Here is a 21,155-nt window from a genome sequence, read left to right as displayed (position 1 = left end):
AAATTGGATGGGGAGTTTATAGAAACTCTATAATCTTCACAACTTTTCTATAAATTTAAGGTATTCCACAAACTGAACATGTCTCCTATCTTCCTATGCATGACTGATATTATCACCTTCTTATAAAATCACTAGATTAAAAAAACAACTGACCATTTGGCTTAACATTATTTTCTCAAAAAGGTTATTTGGTTACTATAGGTAATACTGAATTTTGCCATCAGATTTGGGGGTTAAATCCCCATTCAGCCACACCTGAGGCTCCCCTGGATAAGTTTTTAAGCTGTGTAATCCTCCTTTATGTTAAATGGGACATATTATGTAAGGGTGACAGAGAAAATTAAATAATACCTGTAAACCACTTATTACATACCTTAAACTGACTTTTAGTTACCTACCTTCTTACCAACATCTATAAGACATTCTATGAATGCCACATAGCAAAAGGAGATGAGACAGGAAACTTTTTTGAGACAAGACTTATTTTATCTTGATAAATGTGCCTAGAGATGGCCTTACAATTAGGACTTACTCTGTACTTGGTGAAAGGACTGCAAATAGAAACTTAAAATAACTTAGCAGTTAAAAAGAACAGTTATTGAGTGCAATAAAGTGAGTTTTAAAAGTGATTCAGAGCCTGACCAGCATGGCTCAGTTGTTGAGCATCGATCTAGGAGCCAGGTCACAGGCTCTGTTCCCAGTCAGGTCATATGCTTAGGTTTTGGGCTCGATCACCAGGGTGGGGCATGCAGGAGGCAGCTGATCAGTGATTCTCTCTTATCATTGATGTTTCTCTCTTTCTCCATCTCTGGGGGAAAAAAAAGGTAATTCAGGAAGCATGCTATGGTATGCTATGAAAAAGATATGTAGTGTTCTGGCAGAAAGTATTAAACTAATTTAAAATCTACATTAAAAAGTCTCAAAAATGTTCGTGTATCCAAAGTGTTAGTGTTAATGCTTTGTAATGTTTTAAACCAAGCACTCTTATATGAAAATAAGATGACATTACATACAGGGTAAGTGAACATAAAAATGTTTAAAATGCATGATAAGAAGTAATAAACAAGACTACAAACAGCTTTAAAAATGAACATTAAATCAGCATTTAAAAATTCTAATTTATTTCTAACAAACACCACTTGATGCTTGACTCACAAGCTTTATTTACATTTGTCTACAGCATCATTTCCTTATGGACTACTACAGCTTTGTTAAACCAAATGAAATCATAATCATCTGAATTGTCTGTAAACAACTATTAGCTAAATTTATAATCTTGCATTTACTTAGTACAGCCAAAGTTTAAATACAGAAAGCACAAGAATAAACCAATAGTAACATGTAGAATCTAAAAGATCATTTGGGCATTTTAGGAGGTGGACTTTCAAGAAGTCTGAGGCACAATTACAAGAGAGAAAAGTTCTTGTGCAAACTACAGTAAATGTAGGAAACAAAATTAAGACAAAAAAATAAGGGGCAAGTTCACTGTAAAAATATTATCAAAATATTTCTACATAAGATTTGATTTTATCTTTAGATCAAGTGAAGAGAAAAATCACTTATTTTAAAATAAAGAAACAAATATAATTTTGTTTGGTCTGTCTATAAAATACTTTAAAGCATTTTAGTTTTTAATTGCAGCAGACATTACTGTTCAAAAAAAAAACCCCCCCAAAACAGAACAATAATGGGTATTGATCCCCATGACAAAAAGTCCTCAAGCACAACTGCTGATTTTCCTTAGCATACTTACCTTGCATTGTCACTGAAGATACTGTTGAGAGAAACCTTTTGTTTTTAAACCAAAAGACACCATAAAGCTCGTGACCATATTTCAATTTTGAGAAATAAAACAAACTCAAAGTATTTTAAGCCATAAGTAATTTCAAGTGAACAGGTACCATTATTTCTGCTTGTTTCGTGCAGAAATAAATATTCATTTATTACTCAAGAAAATTTTATCAAGTGTTTAAAGTTAAACACCTCACAGCAAAGATTTGCTTAAATTAATAATGTCTTTGTTGGTCTTTCACCCAAAGAGAACTATATTTCAGAAGCTTTCTTCATTAACTATAATTTAGCTTTGTCTAACCAATCATGTGTGATAAATGGATTTTTTAAAGACATCACACAAGCTTCTTAAAGTATTAAGATAAACATTTGAAATAAGATGTTTTTCTCATCAGACAACCATATCAGATTAGAAATGTACTACGTATTAGATATTCTTGCTCAAAATTATGTCAGAGAGTGAGAAATATGGAACATCTTACTCCTACAATTCACAAGATTTTTTTGCATTAAATGTGGTGCAAAAAGCAAAATTGAATAAAAGACAGACAATGATTCTAAGGCACCCTTAACATAGGGAACTTAAGATTGTTTCTAGTTGGCTGTTTTACAATTAGTTTAATTTTTTTCTGAGAAGAATCACTTTGACATAGGTTACATAAAGAGGCTGACTCCTTTTCTCAGATTAACATAAACAGACTTTTTCCAACTACTTCACCACAGTCTTGCCTCTATACCCAAAGTTCAGGCAAGCCTAAGGTAAAAGTCAGTAAACAATTCCTATTTGGAAATGAAAAAAACATGAGTTCAAATTAGGAAACAAAGTAAAAACAAAAAGAAACAAAGTTCTTTGTTATAGATGAGATGGTTTAAAGAAAATAGCTGTAAATAAAGAATGATAAATAGAGCAACTATTTTGGGACATTATGGCTTAAAATACTATTTACTTTTAATTTCACAAATAAACACAGCTGTATTGTTCTGAAAAGCAATGAAAGGCATGCACCTCTACTAGAAGACTTAGCACTTTTGACTAAGTAAGACACCAACTTCTTAAAAAATATGCTTCATGCACTGTACTGGATTTTTTTTTTTTTTTTTTAAGATGTAAATTTTAATACATTATTTCTTTTTTGAACTTGAACGGGAACCAGAATGGGATGATCCAGAAGATGACCTGTGGTGCCTGTAAGATATAATAGAGAAAGCAGGTAGTCTTAATAAGCTTGAGTTGGACATAATCATTCACTCATAAGACTTTGAGAACATACAAAAATCAAACCTAATTATACTAGAAAAAAATTAATTAAAATCTAAGACATAAACTTATACACATAAAATCATAGTGTTCAGACTTTGGATGTGAGCCCAGGAACAGTATAATTTAAAATTCTCTAAAATTAAAAAAAAAATCTCTCATTCCAAGATATAGCCACCTCTCAATTATTTAAGGTAAGGAAAAAAAGCCTTGCAAAAACATGTAAAAATACAGGTAATATTCAACAAAGACATACAAACTTGATGAGAGAGTAACTAAAATAATCTCTGATAACATTGTAGATAGTGCCAGGACCGGTTTGGCTCAATGGATAGAGCGTTGGCTTGGGGACTGAAGGGTCCCGGGTTCGATTCCAGTCAAGGGCATGTACCCTGGTTGCGGGCATATCCTCAGTAGGGGGTGTGCAAGAGGCAGCTGATCAATGACTCTCTCATTGATGTTTCTAACTCTCATTTCCTCTCTGTACAAAAATCAATAAAATATATTAAAAAACAAAACAACCAAAAATAAAAAACACTGTAGTGTGGTAAATCTATATGTAAATCAGATACAGCAAGGTTTCTGACTGTGTATGAGAATATATATTGATAAATAACCACATTTTGGAAATCAAGGTCTCACAAGATGATTATACAACTAGTTAAATGGTTACATTCATGCAGCTAATATGAATAAGTCAATATATCAACCTGGGTAAAGTAGTGGTGTTCCGAGGGGTTGGCCCTGGACTCAGGGTTGTTTAGTGTTTTCACCAATCACCTGGCTTATGGAATAGAGAACATGTTCATTAAGTTTAGATGACAACAAACTAGGGGGATTTTATGTGGCTAAAATAAAAATTTGCAGAAGTATCAAGAAATCAACAGAATGAATTTCACTCAAGTATGGAGTTATTTTCTTACAAACCCCCCACCCCCCAAAACAAAACAAAACAAAACAAAATCAAACCACCAAATGCAGAGAAAGAAGACTAGCTGTGTGTAACCTTGTATCTAAATCTCAAAATGTGAAGAAGCAAAACTAATCATTCTGTACAAATAGAAATCATGAGGCATCCTACCACTAAACCCAGCAATCAGACTTTACCTAATCATTACTTTCACAAGAATAAGAAAAATTTTGCCAAGGATACAAAGAAAGCCATTAAATTGACTGTATAATTAGATGTTGAGAATCAAGAGGAAAGTTAATTAATTAGCCTGTTGTAGGAAAGGCTGACAGATAACAAGCTCTCCAAACTAAAAAATGTCCACATAGATAACATAATCAAGTAACGGTCTTTCTCAAAAAAAAAAAAAAAAGGTGTGTGTGTGGGGGAATGGATTTGAATTGCGGATTTGTACTGCAAGATGAAAAATGTATTAACTACAAGAACAATTTCCTTATAAAGAGTATGAAACAATTTGCTGTGAAAATGCATTTACACATATTTAAATGAGGACAGATTCCCAATGATCTAGAATAATTATTTTTTCTAGATGCCCTAAAAACTAATTTCTAATATTTAATGTAAAATTTATAATATCAATTAAATACATGTAAAATCAACTAAATTACTTCAACACACAGCTTTTAAATTAAAATTTTAAGACAGAAATAACCAAGAGTTGGCTATAATTATATATGAAAATAAGTATTTAAGTAATAAAATGAACCGATAGAAGAGTGGCTTGATCTACAACTTTTTCTAAATAACCTGATGAAAGCACAAAGGTAAACAAAGTAATTAATGTTTTTTGAAGTTTAAAGTTGAAAAGTGCAAAGCATAATTTAAAGTTGGACTAAAGGAGATTATAAAAATTAATCCTTGACTAGAAGTTAATTAAACACACTTAAGAACACCCATTCTTATTTCTACAGAAACCCAAACCTTTCGGGTGACCGTGATCTTGTTCGTCTTTTTTTGCGATCACCAGATGAAGATCTAGAACGACTTCTCTTTCTGTTCCTCTCAGGAGAAGATGATGAACTTGAATAAGATCTTTTTCGTGGGGAAGAAGAGCCCCTGTGGGATCTGGAGCTGGATCTTCATTGATTGAGAAACAAATCAAACATTTCATTAAAAGAAGAAATGAAGCAGATGATTTAGTTAAAAGCTCCAAAAACAAACAGGATTTATAACTGAAAATTTTATGAGAATAAATACTTACTGCTTAACCAACAGAAGACTTCTGGTTCAACCATAAAAATAATTCTATTTAAATCCATTTACTTTAATCTCATCTCTTTATAAAATTGTAAGATAAGTGTTCACTACTTATGATTAACAACCAGCCCAATATATTAAAGTAGAATTTTGTATTATTTTTTTAAAACGTAAGGCTTTCATTTTAAAGTATACATAAATAGCAAAACCAACAGGTAAACTGTGCCTTTACACACTTTGTCTAGAAAATATATCCTTCCATTTGGAGAAAAATATGTATCAGATATACACAACCTTCTGAGAAAAGTAAACATAACAATTCCTTGAGGAATTATAAAACTTATTAGTTAAGTTGCTATAGAAAAAGCAGGGAAAGGGGAAAGAAGCGAGAAAAACAGCAACTATTAAACTGCTAAATATTCAAAGAAAAATAAAATGAATTACTTTAAAACTTTATATCAGCAGTATTTATTTTTATGAAGGTCCACTGTTCATGAAATATGAAGTGTTGACATTCACATGTTTTAGGTAGTGGTAAACATGCAAATGTTTAAATGCAATTTTTTCTTCATTTACATATTTTGGTTGAAGTATTTTAGCTCAAACTTCCCAAAAAATTCACCTTTGGGCTTAACATAAACTTAGAAAGCCCAAAAGGAGAATTCTTTGGAAAGTTATAAGCAATGAAAAAATGTTTGGAAAGAATATAAAGGCTGTTCTGTAAACCTTATTACAGTGCTTCCCAAAGGGAAGTAGGAATTATCTTCACCTATGAAGCACTCAAAAGACTAAAACAATGGTAAATATACATCATCACCACAGTAACAACAATAAACTCATTTGCTCTCTTTTTGTATTGGAGTAATACAAATGTGCATATCATTCTTTTCTTTTTAATGTTGTAAACTGTTGTGGCCCTTTAATGCTATAAACTTGGCTCTAATAAGCTATTATGCCATTATTTTACCAAAGGAGCTACCACTAAACTTCAGTGTAAAGTTCCACACAAGTGGAATTTTTTGTATTCCTTATTAATGTTAGATGCCATTACTAGGTCAATAAATTAACTTAAAAATGAAATGCAGTATATTTTGACAATGTTTAGAAAAATTAGTGTCTCATGTGCTTTTTTATTAATCGTATAACTAAATGCAACTTAGAATTAACAATAATATTACTTAAGACCACACACTACTTAGACTAACCAACCAACTTCTTGATTTAGTTTGTGGAATTTAAGAGGAGTGTCTCTGCTCTCACATACTGCTTGCTTGTAATAGTCTATGTAATATTACAGAGAAATGAAAATAAGTATAAGACCCTCCCCCCAGAAACTTTATCTGATATAAATAACAAAATCATTTCAGTAAATACTGAAACAATTACCTTGTAAAACAAAATATGCTTTGGGACGATCTTATTTTTCTTCCTTTTAAAAATGAAAGGAAAAAAAGCCCTGGCCAGTGTTCCTGTATACCGGAAGTGTCATAGGTTTGAATCTGGTCAAGGGCACATACGTGGGCTGCAGGTTCCTGCCCCATTCAGGGTGAATGTGGGAAGGTGTAGGGGTGTAGGTGTGTGTTTGTGTCTCCTTCCCCCTTCTCTCTCCCTTCCAATCTCTAAAAATCAAAGGTGAAAATATCCTCCAGTGAGGATTAACAAAAAACAAAAAGAATAAACATTTCCTTTTTATTTGCATATATCTCATTTTATTTGAACTACTACTGCAAACATAACTTTTGAGATATTTGATAGTAAGACTTGGCTCTATCTTCCTACTCATCACATTTAGCCCAGATAACAAACCTTGCATAATGCAAAATAACCTTAATTCAATCATGGGAATGTCTTGGCACACTGCAGGCAATGGAAACATCTCATGGTGAGAAAATTAAGCCAAGGCAAGTGCATTAGCTTTCTAAAGCTAAAATAAAATTGACAAGTAGAAGCAAAATAAAGAGAAAAAAAGCAGCAACACCTTCTGCAGCCTTTAAATACTTTTTCCTCTCTGCTTTACAGAGAGATGCTACCTCATTCACCTTGATTTCGACCCACGAGATCTCGAATGTTCTCTGGAACTGGAACGAGATCTTGACTGCGAACTGGAAGAACTTCCTGAACGGGACCTGGAACAACATGGAAGAATTTTTTTTTCCAGGTCCACTTAATTGAACTTTGTGACATGAACACTGGGAGAAAGATATGCATTAGAATTCATTTTCATGTAAAAGGACAACTATTTGATATATATTTTCATAACACAATTATTTTAAAGTAACTTTTTGTTTTGACATTCATGCAAAAACTTAAAAGATATAGGTAATTTTTTGAAAATAATCAACTATCACTTTTCAAGTACAACAACATTACTCTAAATATTACTCAAGATTGTACAAATTAAAGCATTTTATTAATACTGAATACTTTACATTTACAATATTTAAAAGTAACAGGACTTAACATACCCAAGAATTCGAATTTTACAGTTTATGTTTAACTAACTCTCTGGAATATCTATTAATTTTTCTTATAAAATTCCTTCCATTTCCATGTTCACTATTTAGTATGAAGCTTTAAATGTTGACTTGCGTATGTTTGTTTAACCCTATTTTTCTTCTTGCTCAAATGTTAGAGAATTAAAGTTAAATATATTAACAACCCTGTCATTGTTTTGGGTAATTATATTATTGAAAAATGACACAGGGGAGATATGGTCCACTTAAAATTCAGAAGTCACAACAGAAGTAAAATTCAGTACTAATCTTACAGCTTTAATTTGTTCCTTAAAATAGTCTGCAGCAAAAGAATGTAACATTATCATCTTAAAATTACATTTAGAATCAATCGCTTTTAAGCTTTAACTAGTTAAGTATTCAATTAGCTAATAATTTTTCCTAAATACATTAAACATTCATTGCGTGTTGATTAACTTAAACTATGAATAAGAATTTTTCAAGGGAACAGTTTATACAAAGCACTGATTTTTCTCATGTAAAATTTTATTTTTATTATCGACTACTCAATCAGGAAATATTTACTAAAGTTTTACATTACTAATAAAACAATATTCAAGTACACCACCAATTGACTCCTTTTACTTATTCCTGAACATCTCAAAATTAATAGAACTTAAATGACTGAAATTTTCTCCTTTATTCAGAATACCTATAACAAGTAAATTATCTAAGCCCATTGTAAAATAAGCAAATACTTAATTAAGGCCTAGAATATTTCTATTTTAGCCTTTACCAGTGAAAACAAATATCCCACTTTACTTAAAAATTTCTAAATATAAACTGTATAGGTAGATAATACACTTTATGTAATGATTTAATTAGATCTTTAAAGTCTATTTTAATAAAAAGTCTGGAGATAAATGGAATGAGGAAGTTTCATATTAAAATTTGCATTTCTGAAAATACTGGACAGTAACTTCAAGGCACTAAAAAAATATTTTTTACAAGGTGACTTGAACGAAATCTCTGAAATAAAAGGAAAACTTATTCAGTCAATAAAAACAAAATTTATAAATAAAGAAGTTAGATACTGACATTTTGACTGATGTTACCCTTGACCTGTACCCGTTTACCTGGACCTAGACCTTGAACTTGAGGGGGAGGATGAGCGTGATGAAGATCGTGAATGTGAAGATCGAGACTTTGAGCGACTTCGTCTATTAGATTTCTTTTTATTACTATCTTCTTCTTCACTGGCATCAAGATTATATTTTGAAAGATCAGCATCATCTTCATCCTCATCCTAACAAAAATTCAGAGTCAATTATATTTGACATTTAGATATTAATGCTATCTAATAGGGATGATGAACAGTTCTATGTATTGCACATCACCATATGGACATACATCACAAATATCTCAGCAAATTCACTCTTGAACTAAGCAGACTTAACTACCGTGTTTCCCCGAAAATAAGACATCCTCTGAAAATAAGACCTACTTACAGGTTTCCTTCTGAGTGAAATATAAGGCATCCCCCGAAAATAAGGCCCCCCCAGGCTAAACATGAGAGATTTGGTCCAGTGATTCTGAAAGAAATGGAGTCACAAGAAATTCACCAGGAAATTCAGAAGTTGCATTGTTATGATGATGTTCCAGAAGATGACATGATTGTCATTGAATAAATGAGTAAATTCTTGATACTGTAGAATTCAGTTTGTCTGGTTTGTGTTGACAACTACTGTACTACCATACCCTATACAGGTAATAAATTTCCTTTATTTTCATTTAACAATAAATGTGTGCCGTATTCTTCTTCATGGAAAAATAAGACATCCCCTGAAAGTAAGACCTAGTGCATCTTTGGGAGCAAAAATTAATATAAGACAGTCTTATTTTCGGGGAAACAGGGTATCTCAAATATTTCAAAGAAGTAAACCTCATAGTACTTATTTCCTCTTTTTTTGTCATAAAGTAGTACCAAATAAAATGTCAAGAATTTTTAATTTTACTTATGAAAGTCATTGAATCCATATCCCTTACTCTTCTTTCTCTACTGATAGATAATACAGTAACCTTTTATGTGATCTAATTCAGACAATCTATTCTGCCTCCCCAATTATCTCAATGTTCAAGTTGACCCTTGAACAATGCAGAGGTTAGAGACACCGGTGCATAATATTTGACTCCCTTAAAACCTAAGCAGTAACACCCTATGGACCGACAGCCTTGCAGAAAACAGTTAATTAACACATTTTATTCAGTATATGTATTACATACTGTATTCTTACAATAAATAAATCTAGAGAAAATAAGAACATCACAAAAAAAAGAAATACATTATAATACATGTATAAAACAACACAGAAAAACAAATCTGTGTCTAAGTAGATTTGCACATTCAAACCCGTGTTGTTCAACAGTCTGTGTATACTGACACCCATCACTCTGAAATACAGGTCAGATACTTTGTTTCTTAAAAACTTTCATTTGTTTAGTTGTATTCAAGGGCCTCTTATGATCTTTATCTAGACCTATAATCCAACCATAAAACTTTACACTCAGGCCCACAGAACAAACGCCAGACCTGATATGGTCGCTGCCATCCCACATTCTTCCCTTTGCTCTAATCACACTAGTCTACGTTGATTTTTAAAAAATGTTAGTGTCTTGTTTCCTATTCAGGGAACCTTTATTTACTTTAGTTCCACTAAAAGAAGGGTGTTTCTGTCTCAGTCATTATTGTACTTCCAGAGCCAGAATAGTTCTTGGCAGAGTGAAAGCTTAAAACTTTTGTGAGAATAAATTGAGTATACAGCCAGAACATATCTTCGCCACAGGCCAAAGGTAATAAAAAACATTCATGTTATGTCATAGCTGAAATACAAAGGAGAAAAAAGGAAATCACTTACCTCATCCAATTTATATTTAGAAAGATCTTCATCCTCATCCTCTTCTTCTCCCTCAGATTCTTTATCTTCAACTTCCTTTAAAATAGATGCTGGACCAACTGCCTTCCCTCTGTATTTTTTCTTTTTACGTCCGAACTAGAGAAAAATTTCATAATATTTGTCAGCTAAAAATCTATTAACACTTTTTTCTAAAAAAGAAATTTGTACGTATTTAAATTAATATTTTAGGTCCATTATGTCAATTATAGTCAATTATGATTTCCTACAATGTAAGTTTTTGTAAGACTCAAAATGTAGTTACAAAAATAAGATACATTTATATTTTTCCTTTGGACTTAAGATACTTTCTAATTTGTATTCAAACTGCACACTAATGCATAGCTTATTACCTCATCATATTCGCCATCAGATTCTTCTCTTTCTATATATTCAACATTTTCTCTTTCATTAAAACCGCCACCATATCCTAAAATAAGAAGTGCATAAATTGTTATCCTGACAATTCATTAAAATAGGAAAATAAAAAAACTCCTCAAAATTGTCTCCAAGCAATAGAAAAAAGAAAAATCTTACCAATGAGATTTGCTTGTGCATATATAATACTAGTATTTTAAAAAGCATTTAAAAACACACACGCTACAAGGTAAGTCTCAATGTGAGATACTTAGAGGTTAGGAAGTCCTGTCACTACACTTCCATCTTCTCAAAACTCTGGTATAACCAAGTTTAAAAAGTAAAAAGGACTCTTCTTTGTAGTTTAGCGTAATTTAATTCTTCAGGTGAATTGGCCTAAACAAGAATCAAGAATCAAATTTCACTGTTTTCCAATCGCAGATATTCTGGAGTTTTGATAAATTGAAATTTTGCTGGGCTAAAATTACAAATTACACCAGGCAAAATAATGGAGATACAAACTGCTTTTAATGAATACAGAGGTAAAAGTTACTGAAGGTTCTCTAAGCAGCCAATTAACTTTTGAACTGAAAATATTCTATTAAAAATTAATCAAGATCAGCAAACCATTATTCTTTAATGTCACAATTAACACCTACAATTAGACGGTCTTCCCCCAGGAACCAGAAAAAAATGTTAAACTTGCGAACAAATACTTTTAACTTGGAATTTGGAACTTTAAAACTATCAAACATGGGCATTAAAAGAATAATCATTATCCTATTATCATTTCATTAACTGCCATGAATAGTGGAACGGCTCTGTTTTAATAGAATAGCATAAGTATCATCTTCTTTCTTTTCTTCTAACATTCTTTTCTTCATTATACTTTGTATCAGTAAAAATTGCAATGTATTAATGTTTATTTTTGAAATACTTGCATATCATCCCTTTCTTCTTCTTCCTACCTTGTTTCAGAGGCAATATGCACTCCAATAGAAAAATTTCCTTTTCTTTTTGTCCACATAACGTGAGTAAAAGTGTTATTAAATACCAATAACTTTTCCGTAACATTTTGGCTGTAGTTTTTTTGGAATATCATAAAAAGACAGAACTAAGCACAAGTGGGTTATGTTCACCTCAAGAGAACTACTCACATTCAATTTTAATCTGGATTACAAACACAATGAAAAGTTATAATTCAACAATATAGTTTGTCTCTAAATATAGTTAACTGTATCAGTACATCCCAAGATTAGCTTAACAATAACCCACAACCTTCGGACCAACTAGTACATCCCAAGATTAAAGTATGAGTAGTTTGATAAATGGAGAGCTAAAGAACACATTATAGCCAAAATTTAGAAAGTGAACTATAATTCAAATAGGTAATTTTGCATATATAAATAAGTAGAAATTACTTAAATATAAATAGCATAGCAAATACAAAGCTATTTTCATGTTCTTTCATACAGGCCACAGAAAAACCACCTAAATAATCTGTTGACAACAAAGAGATTATTAAGGTACTAGAGGCCCAGTGCATGAAATTTGTGCGCTGGTAGAGCCCCTAGCGGCTACCAGCTGGGTACTCCCTCCTCCCCCTCAGTCGCCACCAGCCGGGGCCTCCATTCCTTCCCCTATCCAGCCTCACCCCTGGTCAAACTCCTAGACGAACTTCTGGTCAAGGAGACAATTCCACCCTATGAAAGGATGGATACATGACACACAGCTCACCCATGAAAAAATTTGAACACATCATTTCCACTGAAAAAAAGGTGACTTGGCATGGTCTATGTGTGTTTCCTTCATTCAATTGGTTTGAAGTTTGTCAGGTAATATTGTAAAAATTGGTCTTCTTGTTTATATTCTTGCTACCCTCCCTCAAATTGTTTTTCTACAAACCAGCAATATTTAAAAAAAAAATTGTGTTGCTTGTTAAAAATCTTTCATATATTTCCCATTATATTGAGAATAAAATAAACTCCTTACACCATGATTTAAATGGCTTTTGACTATTTCCAAAGTGTTTTCTGGAGCTAACTAGTACATCCAATATGATACATTCTTTCAAGTCTCAGGACCTTTCCACAAGCTGTTTACAGTTGCTTGCAATGATCTTTAACTTGTTACTTAGGTAATTCTTTTTCTTCTTAGCTTAAACAATGCTTTATCAAACACACTGCTTTCTTAAAAATAATTCATTAATCTTTGGCTCTAGATGTCTTTTTTGCTTACCCAAGTATCCCCAACATCATGCACAAATGGCCAATGAAGTTTTTATTCAATGAATAAATATAAAAACAACATAATTCTAGTGTCATTTAAAGAACTGGAGCTTTTTAAAGGCTTTAAATTAGGGGTGTCGAACTCAATCAGAGAAGGGGCCAAATTCTAAAATCCAGCCTAAATTGCGGGCCGAATGGTTTACTGAACAGTCATAAACTGTCATTGTGATGGAAACGCAGCGGAGTGCAGTGATGACAGCGCGGTGCGGGCCACATTGCAAGGCCTGGCGGGACAGATTTGGCCCGCGGGCCTTGTGTTTAACACACGTGCTTTAATAGTTTTGTTTTGCCGAAACCGGTTTGGCTCAGTGGATAGTGTGTCGACCTGGGAACTGAAAGGTCCCAGGTTCGATTCCGGTCAAGGGCATGTACCTTGGTTGCGGGCACATCCTCAATAGGGAATGTGCAAGAGGCAGCTGATCGATGTTTCTAACTCTCTATCCCTCTCTCTTCCTTTCTCTAAAACAATAAATATATTAAATAAATAAATAAAATAGTTTTGTTTTTTTGTTAATCCTCACCCAAGGATATTTTTCCCACTGATTTTTAGAGTGGAAGAGAGGGAGAGAAAAAGAGAAATGACGATGTGAGACACACTGACTGGTGGCCTCCCTGCCCCCCAACTATGCACTCATGACTGGGAATCAAACCCTCAACTCTTTGGTTCTCACTCCAATGCTTATCCACTCAACCACATAGGCCAGGGCTAAAATAGTTAGGTGACAGAAGCAAACAAGAACATTAATAGGTGTTAATATAAAAGTATTTCCAAATTTGCCTCATAATAAAATGTAAAGAGGTGAACAATATTGAATACACTTTTAAATCAAGCCTAAACTAGGGCTGTGACAATGGAAATGAACATAGAAAAGAGGATGAATATAACATGTACTTCAAAGGAAGAACTAATGCACTAACTTGAAAATTCTGTGATTCTATATTTTGAACAATTTAATTAATCCAACTTCTGAGAATTTATTTTCATGAAATCAAAAGTATGAAGATCAGTGTTATTAAGATTGTTTGAACTGCAGTTATTCTTAACTAGGGGCCCAGTGCATGAAATTTGTGCATTCGGGGGGCGGAGGGTGGGTGTGAGAGGGAGATATCCACTGACATCCTTAATGCTGTCACAGAAGTGGGAGAGGTTCCCACCACTACTGCTTTGATCGCCAGCTTTGAGCCCAGCTTGACTCCAGGGGGAAGCTACTGTATTGAGCATCTGCCCCTGGTGGTCAGAGTGCGTCATAGTGACCAGTTATTCTGCCATTCAGTTGATTTGCATATTAGTCTTTTATTATCTACTAGTAGACTGGTGCATGAAATTCGTGCACATTAAAAGGGAATTAGATGAAATATTTTAATGTTGCTATGTGCCCTTTCTCTAGAATAGATGTGTCAAAGATGGAAAAAAAAAATCAGTAAAATGTATATGAAAATCTCCCTCCTGTCAGAGTCTGGAGCATGCCGCAGGACCCAGAGTCAAGTCCTTGTACACATCTCGAAATCAAGCAAGACCCAGACCTGGCCGGCCCCACCCCCATTAAGCCCCACAAGGCAGAGAGGTGCAGCCTCAGGCCCCTGGCCCAGCAATTGGGCAGGGGGCACAACCTCAGGGCCCAAGCCCCAGCACCGGGGCAGGGAGCATAGCCTCAGGTCCCCTGGCCCCAGTGCAAGAGCATGATGACCATCTGCATATTAGCTCTTTATTATATAGGATACTAATAAAAGGGTAATATGCTAATTAGACTGATCGACTGGCCATCTTCTGGTTGTCCAACTTCCTTCCAGACAAAGCCATGGTGGTGGAAGCCAAGGCAGAGGCAGTTAGGGGCAATCAGGCTGGCAGGGGAGTGCAGTTGGGGGCATCAGGCAGGGGAGTGGTTAGGAGCCAGTGGTCTTGGATTGCAAGAGGGAATATCTGACTGCCGGAAGCGGGCTGAGGGACACACTCCCCACTCATGCACAATTTCGTGCACTGGGCCTTTAGTATAGGATAATAAACATTTAGATCAGTGGGGGAAAGGGAGTAAATAAAGCATTGCTAAACGTATTGTAATATTACTGTATGTTAGGTTACAGCTTCCTAATGCTGTATTTTGTAAATTGTAAAATTCAAAAATTACGCTATTCTATTAAAATACTGATTTTTATGAGTATGAGGGGGGAAAAAATTAAGGAAAAAAACCCATAAAAGTAGAACAGAAAGAATTTTCAATCACTGTGCTCTTCAGATGATATATAACTTGTCAATTCAACTTTAATTCTTTTGAAATCATTGTTAGAATGTGCTTTTATCTTACCTGTTCTTTCTTCTAACTTGGCATACTTTGGAGTATTACACATGTTACACTCTGATCTTCTTGCCCAATTCACATTACTGCAACTTTAGAAGTTAAAAATACCAAGTTAGTAGATAATTACAGGAAAAATAGTAAATTTTTAAACATTCTAGAATTTTAAAGTAAAAACTAGGATGAAATAACTACCATAATTTACTAAGAATATTGCAAACAAGGAAAATGTACCATTGGTCTTTTTTTCTGAGAGAATGTGGATTCTAATTATTTAAGCAAAGAAGCAAAAGCAATATAGTATGGTGCCTTTCTCAATTCATGAAAAAGAAATGATATTATATTTAGAGATTCTGATACTTTAGGGGGAAAACATTTTAAGTCAAAGATTCTACTAATTTCTGCCTCTGAATTCACCTCAAAGAAGGGTAATTTTTTTCCTTTTTGAGGAGTCAGTTCAAGTACTGAATTCCAAACCCAGTCTTAATCTGTTGCTGGAAAATTCTTCAGCACAAATAAATATCTATAGGATCAGAAATTTATATAAGACCCCCTTTTCTGATGAAATCCTTTTATATATTTGATTCATGTGCACAACACAAAGAAAAAGGAAATTGGAAAAATCAATATAGAACTTAAATATATTAAAAAATCTATCTAATTAGAAATAATTATTATGGTACACACTATTCTAAAATTACTTTGAAAACAGGCAAAATAAATTTTGTGGTGCATGTCACATTAATAATAATTTTTGAGATTTTTCAGTAATATAAGTAGACTTTTTTGGAATGTCAGCTCACTTTAAAGCATGTTTATTGGTATACATATCCTATCCTTGTAACAACTAGTATCACCATTAAAAAATAGAATTTAATAGTTCTTTACACTTATATATAAGATATAGACTGAATAACAATAACAGACCTTTGATTTAAAGGTGACCTTGGCTTGTTAATGTGACTAATAAGAGTTGGTAACATTAACAAGTAATGAGATATATTTTTATGGAAGAAGAGTGGATGATAATAAACACATACGTTTTACACTGCCAGTCATTAGCACTAAATAGACCTCGGCTCTTTTCTGCAAGTGTCTTTCCTATTTCAGTGCCCCCTGCTTTCATCATCTTAGCCTCAGTTGTTTTCTCTGAAAATAGAAAAATTATGCAATATGAATCTGGGGAAATAATGAAATTATCTGTATATACTGTCCTAATAAAAGCTTCCTATGCTTACCCCGGCCACATCTATTACAGCTGGTTCTTCTGGCAAAGTTTACATTTCCACATCTGAAAATAAAATGAAAAATATTTAGATAATTTTAAATCAATATAATTTTTTAAAATTCTATATACACAACTTTCAAACGTGTCCTCCCTCACAATATACCTGGATCCAGAAATTCTAATGCCATCTAAGTCCATTCTAAAGCCATGTAATTAATATATTTTTTTAAAGTCTCAATTTAGTGGGAAAATGTACGATTTAAAGTCACAAGTGCAGGATAAGAAACTCAGTATCTCACTTTCTACTTATGTAATCCTGGTAAGTCACTTAGGATCTCTATGACTCAGTGTCCTGTTAGTGCATGTCATTACAATTTTGCACCAAATAACATTTTGGTCAGCAATGAACAGCACATACAACAGTGGTTCCATAAGATTATAATGGAGTTGAAAAATTCCTATTGCTTAGTGACTTCTTACTGCAACCCAAGTGGTGATGCTGGAGTAAACAAAACTACTACACTGCCAGTAGTATAAAAGTTCAGCACAGCCGAAACCGGTTTGGCTCAGTGGATAGAGCGTCGGTCTGCGGACTGAAAGGTCCCAGGTTCGATTCCAGTCAAGGGCATGTACATTGGTTGCGGGCACATCCCCGGTAGGGGGTGTGCAGGAGGCAGCTGGTCGATGTTTCTCTCTCATCGATGTTTCTAGCTCTCTATCCATTTTCCTTCCTCTCTGTAAAAAAATCAATAATATATATATATATATATATATATAAAGTTCAGCAGTCATTTATAGTACATAATACTTGATAATGACAATAAATGACTATGTTACTGGTTGATTTAATCTTGTGTTTTTTCGTGTTCTAACATGCTATATAGGCTTGTAGCCCAAGAGCAATGGGCTATATATATCATATAGCCTCGGTGTGTAGTAAGTAGGCTATACTACCTAGGTTTGTGTACATGAACTCTGTATTTGCACAATGACAAAATGGCCTAATGACATTTCTCTGAACATTGTCCTGCGGTTAAGTTACATATAACTGGATTTTTTAAAATTGATTTTTAAAGAGGGAGGATGAGAGGGGGAGGGGGGAAAGAGAGGAGGCAGCAGAGAGAAAAGTATTGATTTGAGGGAGATATATCTACCGGATGCCTCTCCTACATGCCCAACCCTGGGGATCAGACCTAAAACCCAGGTATGGCAGAGTTTGGACCTGGAAGCAAATTGTGAACAGGATGAAGCACCAACCCACTGAGCCAGGCAATATAACTGTAATTTTAATAAAATCCCCTTGCAAAGCTGAGGTAAGATATGGCTCCACTTACAATTACTGACAAGGTACCTGGGAGTTCCAAAAAACTTTAAAGTAATTCTCAATACAGAAAATAAGATATACACACACAAATGTATTAAGTATTATAAGAAACACAAAATCCTAAGGGTATGCCAATGGAGAGAAAATAAATAAATCAGAGGGCTTCATGGATCTTGATAAAAACACTCTTTTTACAAGTAGAGGGTAGGACAGTAAGGAAAGGTAGATAGATGGGATTCTTACTAAAAACTATACATATGTTCAATAATTATAAGGAAATGTGAGGTTTTTTTTATTACCAAACCTCTGAAAGCTAACTTTAAAAAATTATAATCACAACCAATAACCTCAACACATAGATTTAAAAAAATATATATTTTATTGATTCTTTACAGAGAGGAAGAGAGAGGGACAGAGTCAGAAACATCGATGAGAATCATCAATCAGCTGCCTCTTGCACACCCCCTACTGGGGATGTGCCCAAAACCAAGGTACATGCCCTTGACCGGAATCGAACCCGGGACCTTTCAGTCCACAGACTGAAGCTCTATCCACTGCTCTATCCACTGAGCCAAACCGGTTTCGGCTCAACACATAGATTTAATACTATCACTTTACACTTATCTATAATAATAAAAGGGTAATATGCTAACTAGACAGGATGTCCTTCCTGAGGAAGCCAGGGCCCTAGGGAAGCCAGCCCTAGCCCCAGGTGCCAGCAGATGGGGGGAAGGCCTAATCTTGCACAGATTTTCATGTATCAGGCCTCTAGTAGTTTATAAACTTAAATAAAAACAAAAAATATATTGGATTCACTAACATGGCCTGAATAGTGCATGTGCATATCAGTAACAGAATGTTAAATGTCTGACATGTAAAACTTAAATAATTTTAAAAACCGTTTTTTTGGGGTTTTTTTTTTTTTTTCTATTATACTGCAATAAAATAAAGATGTAAAGTATGGCATCATCTCTATACCAAAGCATCCAAATAACTTTTTCGTTCCCCTCCCAACGCCCAAGAATATCTGTTCTGACCCAAACACATTCTAAAGTGTTCCCTGGATTTATATAGATTGTTGAAATAATATTCTAGCCACATGTCTATAAGTGAGAGACCTCCTTAAATATCTGGGTGTGTCGCATTAATGAGGCTACCAAAAGCACTTTATTCTACTAGTGACCAACACCACAAGAGAGACATTGTTGATTACCCTTTGAATGTTTTCAAATAGACTTATCTGTAGGAGTAATGCTATTCATAGCACATCACTCCTATTCTTGTTCTAGATCGTCAAGCAGACTTGAAATTCTTCAGGTTATCTTAATTTTTATGCAATTGCCCTTTTTAAAAAAATACTTTTTCATCGTATTCTATTTGTTCAACATCTTGCTTGGGAGACTCACTGATGATTTTTCATGTAAATTTAGATCCTCTATTTACACAGTATAACATTCCACTGTATAAATGTACCAATATTTATTTCAATTATAGATTAACCTTTGGGTTACTTATAGATAGTATAGCTATGAATATTATGCAATTGAGAACCATCAACTTATTATGTAAAAACCATAATGTTTCACTGAAACTGCTTCAAGTATGAAGAGAAAACAAATGCTGATTAAATAAGGCCTTAATCTCCTTGAGTGACATCAGGTGGCTTAATTTCCTAAAACTACCACCAATAGCTGTCCATCAGTATTTGCTACACGTCACTGCTATTTACTACACCCACTATGTTATTTCATGTATTTATTGTTCAGGAAGCCGTTCCATTCCAGCTTTTACTTTTAACTGAAATTAAATAACCTACTTGAGGTCAGTTACACGGTTAACGGAGCAGTAGGGCTGACATTAAACCCAGGTCTGTGTGCTTCCAAGTGTTTCCTCTTTCCCACCATGAACTTTTTGTCTGTAGCACAAGAAATCAAAGGTCTGTATTCGGACATGAGCTGTGCTTTTGACCATGACTTTGGACCATGACTTTCCACAGTACCCTCCGTCTATTTACACACAGATACCCCTATCCCAGGGCCCTGTGGTGAAAACCACCATGTGTCTGATGGGGCACAATGACTTCAGCAACAACGTCAAAGGCAGAGCCATCGCAACACGTGCTTCCCTGCGGCAGGCCTTCCCCGGGGCAGAAGCACAGGCCTCAGGCCTTTGGGCTCGAAAGGCTTAATTCTTGTGGGAGAAATAAAAGGGGAAAAAAAGTCAGAATGCTCCACACCACAGAAGGGTAGTGCTGTTATTGTGTATTTGGTGTTTTTTTTTTGGAAGGGGGGGAGGTTATACATGCGCTACGAAGAAACGTTTAAATTTTTTTTTTTTTTAAATCCAAAAAGGTGAACTGTGAGAAGCCAAAGAGCGAGAGGCTTTCCACGACCCAAAGTTCTGCGGGGAAAGTCACGTGAGGGGAGCCCGCACCGAGCGGGCCTCGCCGACGGCGGCTTCCGGACCGCGGATACCTGGCCGCGGCGGGACCGGGGAGGGGGTGGGGGGACACGGGGCGGCCAGCCTCGCCCTCCAACAAGAGGGGAGGGGACGTGGAGACCTCAGGGCGAGGAGAGGCTGGAGAGATGGTCCCGAAAGCCCCTCCTCGTGAGGAGCCGGGGAGCCTCCTTCCCGCCCAGGAGCCCGCGATTCGCCGCCTCATCCCGGCTGAAGGCAGCGCGGGGACCGTGAAAAAAGGGGGGAAACGCGGAGCCGGTCTGAGGAAGACGTCACCGATAAGCCGCGCTCCCACGCGGGGCCCCTAGCTGGACTCACTTTTTGTCAGGGCAGATCCAGTCGCCGTCACTGACTCGGAAATTCTTGGTCGACATCTTGGACGCCGCCAGCCACCAGCACAGCCACCCGCAGCTACGTCTTCACCGGGAGGAAAACGCGCCGGGGGCCTTGGGCTCGCCGGGGCTGCCCGCGCGCCGCCTGACTCCGCCCCACGGCCGCCGCGGCAGGGTTTGATGATGGGGGCGCTCTGCCGGGGTTGAATTTAAATGTTATTGTCCAGGGTATGATGCCTGTGCGATTTTTTCCCC

The 21,155-nt window shown here is 35.1% G+C and overlaps 1 protein-coding gene across 3 annotated transcripts; it reads right to left on the bottom strand.

Annotated features, from left to right (window-relative positions):
• Positions 1–1,104: 1,104 nt before the first annotated feature.
• On the bottom strand, positions 1,105–21,046 carry ZRANB2 (zinc finger RANBP2-type containing 2). 3 transcript variants are annotated; one of them, XR_004989094.2, is made up of 11 exons: positions 20,887–21,046; positions 16,798–16,850; positions 16,600–16,708; positions 15,569–15,651; positions 10,974–11,050; positions 10,585–10,719; positions 8,806–8,975; positions 7,256–7,342; positions 4,941–5,096; positions 3,760–3,829; positions 1,105–2,977 (listed from the first exon to the last, which is right to left on the bottom strand). XR_004989094.2 is itself a non-coding variant. In XM_036444501.2 (11 exons), exons 1-10 carry the CDS (start codon positions 20,940–20,942, stop codon positions 3,800–3,802), a joined length of 960 nt encoding a protein of 319 aa, XP_036300394.1. In that variant the 5' UTR covers positions 20,943–21,046; the 3' UTR covers positions 1,105–2,977; positions 3,760–3,799. The 3 variants fall into 3 exon arrangements, 2 of the variants coding, with proteins under 2 accessions (XP_036300394.1, XP_036300395.1); XM_036444501.2 differs by having other exon boundaries at positions 3,760–3,833; XM_036444502.2 differs by lacking the exon at positions 3,760–3,829.
• Between the last annotated feature and the right edge of the window lie 109 nt (positions 21,047–21,155).

This window comes from Pipistrellus kuhlii, unplaced genomic scaffold (genome assembly GCF_014108245.1).
Source record: "Pipistrellus kuhlii isolate mPipKuh1 unplaced genomic scaffold, mPipKuh1.p scaffold_m20_p_2, whole genome shotgun sequence".
NCBI classification, from domain to species: domain Eukaryota; kingdom Metazoa; phylum Chordata; class Mammalia; order Chiroptera; family Vespertilionidae; genus Pipistrellus; species Pipistrellus kuhlii.
Note: the sequence above shows the minus strand (reverse complement) of the source record. Positions and strands in the feature narration are given on the sequence as shown.

Excerpts from the sequence above, each read along its gene's own strand:
- ZRANB2 (XM_036444502.2), bottom strand. The coding sequence starts at position 20,942 with ATGTCGACCAAGAATTTCCGAGTCAGTGACGGCGACTGGATCTGCCCT. Across the intron at positions 16,709-16,797 it reads CTGTAATAGATGTGGCCGGG|AGAAAACAACTGAGGCTAAG; the intron begins GTAAGCATAGGA and ends TTCTATTTTCAG. Across the intron at positions 5,097-7,255 it reads TCTCGTGGGTCGAAATCAAG|ATCCAGCTCCAGATCCCACA; the intron begins GTGAATGAGGTA and ends CAATCAATGAAG.